Source organism: Rattus norvegicus, chromosome 3 (genome assembly GCF_021556685.1).
Source record: "Rattus norvegicus strain SHRSP/BbbUtx chromosome 3, alternate assembly SHRSP_T2T, whole genome shotgun sequence".
In the NCBI taxonomy this organism is placed as follows: domain Eukaryota; kingdom Metazoa; phylum Chordata; class Mammalia; order Rodentia; family Muridae; genus Rattus; species Rattus norvegicus.
Window position 1 is genome coordinate 97,313,426 of NC_141536.1, and position 8,504 is coordinate 97,321,929.

The 8,504-nt window shown below is 34.2% G+C and overlaps 1 protein-coding gene across 1 annotated transcript; it reads left to right on the top strand.

The window, feature by feature from the left end:
- Positions 1 to 6,246: 6,246 nt before the first annotated feature.
- Or4f54 (olfactory receptor family 4 subfamily F member 54) lies at positions 6,247 to 7,185 on the top strand. The gene has a single exon (NM_001409466.1). It carries the CDS (start codon positions 6,247 to 6,249, stop codon positions 7,183 to 7,185), a length of 939 nt encoding a protein of 312 aa, NP_001396395.1.
- The last annotated feature ends 1,319 nt before the right edge of the window (positions 7,186 to 8,504 follow it).

Consider the following 8,504-nt stretch of genomic DNA (forward strand, 5'->3'; position numbering starts at 1 on the left):
ACTCTATGTCTTTTTATTGGGAAATTGATCCATTGATGTTGAAAAATATTAGGAACTAATGATTGTTTTTCCTGTTATTTTTGTTGTTAGAGGCGGAATTACATTTGTATAGGTATCTTCTTTTGGGTTAGTTGAAAGAAGACTACTTTCTTGCTTTTTCTAGGGTAGAGTTTTCCTCTGTGTTAGAGTTTTCCATCTATTCTCATTCTTAGAGCTGGATTTATAAAAAGATATTATGTAAATATGGTTTTGTCATGGAATATCTTGGTTTCTCCTTTTATGGTAATTGAGAGTTTTGTTGGATTTAGTAGCCTGGGCTGGCTTTTGTGTTTTCTTATGGTCATAGACATCTGCCCAGGATCTTCTAGCTTTCATAGTCTCTGTTGAGAAGCCTGGTGTAATTCTGACATGTCTTCCTTTATATGTTACTTGACCTTTTCCCCAAACTGATTTTAATATTCTTTCTGTGTTTTGTGTATTTGGTGTTTGTATTACCATGTGATGAGAGGAATTCCTTTTCTGGTTCAATCTATTTGGAGTTCTGTAGGATTCTTGTATGTTCATGGGCATCTCTTTCTTCAGGTTAGGGAAATTTTCTTCTACAATTTTTTGAATATATTTACTGGCCTTTTAATTTGGGAATCTTTTTTGTCTTCTATGCCTATAATCCTTAGGTTTGATCTCCTCACTGTGTCTTGTATTTCCTGGGTGTTTAGGGTTAGGACCTTTTCGCATTTTGCATTTTCTTTGATGGTTGTGTCAATGCTTTCTATTGTATCTTCTGTACCTGAGATTCTCTCTTCTTTCTCTTATATTCTGTTGGTGATGCTTGAATCTATGATTCCTGATCTCTTTCCTAGGTTTTCTTTCTCTAGTGATTTTCTTTCCTTAGTGATTTCTTTATTGTTTCTACTTTTACTTTTAGGTCCTGGATGGTTTAGTCCAATTCCTTCACCTTTTTAGTTGTGTTTTTAGGTAACTCCTTAAGGGAATTTTGTGTTTCCTCTTTAAATGTATCAACCTGTGTTGTCCTGTATTTCTTTAAGGGAGTTATTTATGTCCTGCTCAAAGTTCTCTGTTATCATCATGCAATGTGTTTTAAAATCAGCATCTTGCTTTTCTGGTGTGTTGGTATAACCAGTACTTGCTCTGGTGGGAGAACTGGGTTCTGATGGTGCTATGTGGCCTTGGTTTCTGTTACTTAGGCTCTTGTACTTGCCTCTTGCTATCTGGTTATCTTTGGTATCAGCAGTTCTTGCTGTCTCTGACAGTGGCTTGACCCTCCTGTAAGCCTGTGTATCAACACTCCTGGGAAAACATGAGTTTCTCCATGAGTGATTTGGGTAAAGAGAGCTGTGACACAGTGTCAGCTCCAGGCCCAGATAGAAACCAGAAAGTTCCTGTCCCAGACCTGAGGGCTCCAGGTGGGTCCCTCTGAGCAGAAGCTGTGGCCTTACCTGTGCTCTCAGGTGTGTCAGCACTACTGGAGGCCAGCTTTCCTCTGACAGGATCTGGGTTCAGAAAGCTGTGGCACAGGGTCAGCTCCCATTATGTTATTTTCTTAACAACAAAAAGAGATTTAGATTTCAAACCAACAACCAGGTAAGCTGGGAGAGGTGATTCAACAGTACAGAATGAGTACTGATCCTTCAGATAACCCAGGTTTTTGTTCCAGTCCCATGTGGTGGCTCACAACCATCTTTAACTCTAGTTTTAGAGGATCTGTCACTTTCTTCTGGCTTTTATGTATCATGTATCATGTATCATGTATCATGAATCATGTATCATGAACATTAACTCATGCAGGCATACTCACATACACATAAATAATATGTATTAAAACTAAAAATTAAATAACTAAACATATAGTCTGCATGAAGCCTTGAGTTCAGGTTTTAGTACTAAAAGATAAATGGGAAAATATTGGTTACATTGTGACATAATAGTCATTCATTTTAGATTTTAAAAGTATTTTTCAAAATGATTTCTTGATTATTGACTCTTGTCTTTTTGGCTAAGAATTCTTGTATTCTTTAGATGTGTCCATCATTTCATTTTTCATCACTTTATTCTAAGTAAAATTATACTTTGACTCAAAAAAATAATAAAATTATTAAACTTGGTACTAATTTAAAACCCTCCAGGTTAGGTATTATTCTGTCTACAAAGTAGTAAAATGAGAGTGATGAACATTAATTGTCTGTAATATATTGCTTAATAATTGTGACTAAACATGTGGTATTTGGTCTGCTTGCATGTGTACTTTTTTTCTGAGCAGAATTCCAGACATTGTATAAACCTAGAACTAAGCAAAGAAAAACCCAACTGGAGTGAATGAATTCTTCACTAGAAACAAGGCCTCTAGCCCAAATATTAAAAGATGGATTACAGTATTATTTATTCTCATGCTAAAGAAAAATATTACATATTTAACTCACAATTGTTTTATAGAAATAAAATAGATCTATAAGTGCTGAGAAAAATTAAAATCATAATAGGTATGAATTTTCACTTGTGTGTTATAAAAATTATAGAAAGAGGAGATAGTGTGTTCTGTCCTTTCACACACACTATCCATCATGAAATAGACATGAAACAACTTGGTTTAACTATTATATACTATTACTTTTGTAATCTTTGTCTATATATAATGTAAAGTTTTCTATGAAAGATATGCATTAATTAATAATATTGATGACTCTAAAATAGAAACTCTAACTGCATAAGTTTTAAACTAAAAATTAGCATCAATGCTTCTTAGAAGATTGCCTGCTTTTCTTTCCAGTGGAACAAAATATCATCGTGGCAGGAGACATAAACCAAACTCACAAATACAAGTACAAATACATATGTGAAATTTGAGGTTAGATATAATAACATGAAAATAAAATGGGAGATGGTTATGGACACAGAAGCTAAAAATGGTAGGGGTAGATGGGTGAGAAATGTTAATAGGAGTTAATATTACAAGGTACATGTAAGTAGGAGAATGTCATAATTTATTTCATTGTTTCACCCAATTAATATGTTAACAAAAGAAGAAAATGATAATGAATACTAATTATAGCTACATGATTTTCAATGATATTGCTCAAAATTCTATATAATTAATATTATTTAATAAAATACCAAATGTTGAATTTATTTCAAAGTATTTTGTTTCCTTTGCTTTTTCATCAGATGATTACAACAATTATTAGAATTTTCCTCTTTACTGCCATGGGATTCAGAAACACAATTCCCAAGGTCAATGGTCTGGAGACTTAGATCACCAGCCATCAGGTGGTCACTAAATGCTGTTATCAGGTTTTTGCTAGTTAGAGGATTGGTAAGAAGCACTAAATACACAGCATCCAAGAGGAAGACAATTTCTCAAACATACAATAATATTGGAAATATTACTTTCTGGTGTTTAAAGATGCTAGGTAAGTGTGGACATTAATAGTATACTAAAGTTAGCAGTTATTTTCTTGCATAGCCAATGCACAGTATCACTCTTACCTTCAAAGTTCCCTGTCTTCTTTGCTGTTTTTGTTCATACACACCTAATGAGCACTTATTCATACTGGGATTCCCAAAGCAAATTTAAAAGTTATGTTTCTCTATAGAGCCCTAGATTTCATCTTGATTTGCAAAACAGTTTTGTGGTTCGGTGATAACATTTTAGAAGCTAATGAAGATGTTGGCAACGAGATGATCTTATAAAGGAATTGGCAGATGAATGAAGAAAAAAGACCAGTAGTCAGAGTCTAGGGATTGCCTGCTATGCAGAGATATTCTGAATGTGGTGGCTGCTCGGGGATTCATAAAGTGAGTAGGTAATTTGTTATTGAAACATTCTTTATAGAGTGACATACATTTAGAAGAAAATAATAGTTCCCAAATTTTAAACTTTTATTATAATGTCAAATGAAAGTTTAGGTAAATCAGACATCCTCCTTTGAATTTATAAATCTGTTCTTCTTGAACATAATATTTTGTATTTACAAACCCATTTTTAATTAATATTAGTACAACAATCCTTTAAACCATTTAAACAATGCTGGAATACAGAATTTAAAAAGTGAAAACCACATGAAATCCTACCTTTGAGGCCTCACCAATGCTGGTGTGGCTTGCTTTTTTTATTTTCCTAAGCAATGATTAAATTCAAGCATGTCCACAAATAAACATATAACTATTTTTATACTTTGTCTTATTTTTCAATTAAGTAGAATTCTCTAGAATTGTATATGTAGAACTATTCAGGTGAGGTTATAAGATTCATATTATTTCCTTGTTTATATGTACAGATATTAATACATTTACTATTGCATATATGTGTGTGTCACATATTTAATAATATGTTTTAGAATTTCTTGACTTGTAGTGCTTATACAATGTACAAAATGAAGCTTTACCTTGAGACCTTAAAAAATAGCGGAGATCATTTGCTAATTTATTTTTTCTGCCTTTCCAAATCCCTCCTTTTCTTCCCATCTCAATTGGGAAAATGGGAAAAGAAAGACTAAGGAGGATGGACATAAGAGCTATTTGACTGGTTAACTGTCTATGTTCATCCTGTTGTAAGTTCTCCATACAAACTGTGCTATTGTTTCAAGCAGACTCTGTGTTAAAATTTTGACCTTATTAATATTGAATTATTATTATTTTCTTCCCATAAAAACAATGTTATCAGTAAGAAATTCTAAGTACTTAGAAAGTAAAATCAAGGCAGATAAGTAATTCACTATTTTTAATTTGACTTGGAGAACTCTGTTAATGCTGCTTTTCTTAAAGATTGAAGTCATTGTGGTTTAATAGAATATTTCATTCATTCACACAGTTAAAACCATACTAAATATGCATATTCTTTGGATCTAGAATTTAAATATGTTAAATTTGTAGATAGCATTTCATTCCTTTAGAGTTTTGATTATAGGACCTTTACAAAAGACATCTCTTGCCATTCACCTCAGTGATTGTCCCAGTGTCCCCATTCAGTCTTGATCTATTTCATTTGTTATGTACAATATAATCTCACATCACCTTTGCGGTGTTTGCCTTTAGTTAGGGAACTTACTAGAAATCCAAGATTGTGCTCAGCCCGACTGCCTCAAGTCCTTCATACAGGTGTCTAGGCATGAAATAGATGAGGAAAGAAATGCCAGTGATACCAAGGCTGGAGCAGACCTTGTCAGAGACTGTAAAATGGGTATTTCTTATATAGGACAATCACATACAATGTCCAGCATTGTGTGTCTTACTCTATGATGCTCCACCTATTACTTTAAGACATTCTCATTTACTGAAACTTGAATTAATCTTTCCAGCTAAACTGGAGGCTGGCACCTCCAAGATTTGCTTGTCTCCATACATCCTGCACTGATATGAACATTTTATACTACACTTGGCTTTTAAGCAGGAGATGGGGAATCTGAACCAATGTACTCTTCCATGCACACTAAGATCCTTGATCAATGAATCATCTGTGCATCACTAGTTCTATTTTATAAGAATTAAATGATCGTATGAAGTCAAATAAACTTATGATGAGAAGCAAACATAATTTGCAACTGTTACTTGTTATAACACAGAAAAATAATTCATTAGCTCTAGTAACACCATGTAGTTCTCTGTGCTACAAATGGTTACTTGAAATCCTTCCATTCTATTTTTCTTTTAATTTGACCATTGGAAAGTAGTAATTATGATCAAACTGCTTATTATATTGCAAAAGTTTATTATTGGTTTAAGTAAAAAAATAAACTTCTAATGGTGTATCAAAGATTTGAAGTTCAGCTTGTCCTCCTGTCTGATCTCCATCACTCTTACTCTTACCCTATTGGTCTAATTTTCTGGAATTCTTAGGGTGGACCAAGAGCAGAGATTGAAATCCTTCTCATTCTCTTTAGTAATAGCAAAGCTATTCAAAGAATGAATGCCACTGTAGTGAATCCTGTAGCTGAGATACTACATTTTGCTTTTGTTTAAATGCATTATAAAAGCAGATGTTGCATTTTATTTAGTTCCTGATGAACAATCCATTTTTCACCTAAAAACCTGAACCAGTTCCAGGTTTATGGTAGATAACTGCAGACTATTAGTTGGACAGATAAATGAGTTAAAGAATATTCAATGTTTTCTAGCAATAATAAAACTTTATCTTAATTCAATAAAAATATTCTGAATTAATTTTTAAACTATGGTAAAAAAAATTTGTAATTCTTTTGTGTTCATCCACTTAGGTAACAGAAGAAAAAGTAAATGTTTCAAAACAATTATACTGAGGTGTCTGAATTTGTGTTTCTGGGACTTTCAACATCTAAAGAAATACAGCATTTCTTCCTTGCCTTCTCTATGGTATTTTACGGCGCCATCATTCTGGGCAATACTCTTGTTGTGTTTACACTAGCCTTTGACCCACATTTACATTCCCCTATGTACTTTCTTTTAGGAAACCTCTCATTTATTGACTTATTTCTTTCCACTTTAACTGTACCCAAGATGATTTCTGACCTGTCCTCTGGGCACAATACCATCTCATTCCACGGTTGTGTCTTCCAGATATTTGTCCTTCATGTCCTCGGGGCATCTGAGATGGTATTGTTGGTAGCCATGGCCTGGGACAGATATGTGGCCATATGCAAGCCCCTCCACTATCTGACAGTCATGACCCCACAAATGTGTGTTATGCTTCTATCTGGTGCTTGGGTTATTGGCTTTTTACATTCAGTGGTCCAATTAACTTTTATTGTCAAATTGAGTTTTTGTGGTCCTAATGAGATAGATAGCTTTTATTGTGATCTTCCTCAGTTTATCAAACTGGCCTGCATAGATCCAGAAAAAATGCAGTTCATGGTTACTGCCAACAGTGGGTTTATTTCTACGGGCACCTTCTTCTTATTGATAATCTCCTACATTGTTATCCTGCTCACTGTGAGGAAACATTCATCAGGAGATTTGTCCAAGGCCCTCTCGACACTTTCTGCTCACATCACCGTGGTAGTTTTATTCTTTGGACCATGTATCTTTGTGTATATGTGGCCATTCCCCACTGTGCCAGTGGATAAGTTCCTTGCCATTCTGGACTTCATGATTACACCCATCCTGAACCCTGCCATTTACACACTGAGGAACAAAGACATGAAGGTGGCAATGAGAAGACTGATTACTCAGCTATTCAATCTGAGGACATCATCCTAATCTATGGAAACACAAAATATATCCTCTGATTGCTCTCCTATAATCATAGCTGAAGACTATTATGCTGAGACAGTTTATTATCCTATACCCAGCATCTTATAGATATCGATCAGTTTATTTCAAGTAAATCAGCAATAATAGCATGTTTAAGTAGAGGTTATTATGCGTATGTGTTAACTACACTTTTATTATCCACAGAAAAGGTAAAAAGAAAATAATCATTTCCATCTACAGTATATGTTTGCAAAACTGATTTTATATGTTGATGGCTTTCTTTCTTAAAAATAAAAAGAAATATTTATCTCATCACAGTATTATTTTGGTAAGTAAAGCATATTCATTTTCTATGCTGATTCAGGATAATTTGAATGTTTTTCTTACATCATACAGAGAAAATGAACGAAATAAATCCTAAAAATATCTTACATTCTAAGAATTGGAGCTTTTCCTGGCCCTCACAGTCAAAGCTAATAATACAACTTGAAGTCACTTAAAGTCTCTGGTCTACTATAAACTCAAACTGCTTAACATGCCTTGAAGAGAGCATTGTAACAATCAATCTTGGTAAGGTTGCCATGTGAACTTTGCATGTGAACAGCACTAACAACCTAAGCTGCAATCTCAAACTGTATGTTCTTCCATTCCTCTGTCCCAGATGTTTGCATATCTCACTAGAAGCAGCAGATCCAGAGGTGGAAGTAACTTCCTATAATCAACCATAAAGGCTGAAAGCAGCCGTTTATCATTATTTGTTGAAATTAAATGATGATTTTTTTTCTGTGTAAGATGGGATCAGTTTGAGACAATGACATAAGTTCCCATAAAACTCCTTTTTAAAATTTTGTAAAGTATCCCATTCTCTCCCCATGTGATGGTTTCTATGCCATCGCATAAATGCATGGTGAAGTTCTTTGTTGGAAATGACAATCAGATCACTCACACACACACAGCTTATAAGACAGACATAGGGGTAGACAAACAGGCACAAACAAGCTACAAAAATGCCATTAGACAGGCACAGATTCAGACTCACAACAAATAAAGGACAGAAGACCCAAGAAACATGAAGTAGAGGATTGGAGTCTGGACTCCCTGTTGGCTAAATGACTCCAATAGGAAGGACTTTTATTTCTTTCCCTTATACAATATAGATAAACTATTGGAAGCTCAGATTTAATCACTAATGTTTTATAATCCACACACTGAAAAAGACTACATCTCCTTCTCCAGAAACTGCTAATCTACCATAGTCCCCCTGTATGGCCGCTTCCCCTATTCTTGATGTTGGTATCCTCAGTTCTGTGTTGTTCTTGTGCAAA

What these genes read in the sequence shown, in the direction of transcription:
- Or4f54 (NM_001409466.1), top strand. Translation starts at nt 6,247, where the DNA reads ATGTTTCAAAACAATTATACTGAGGTGTCTGAATTTGTGTTTCTGGGA.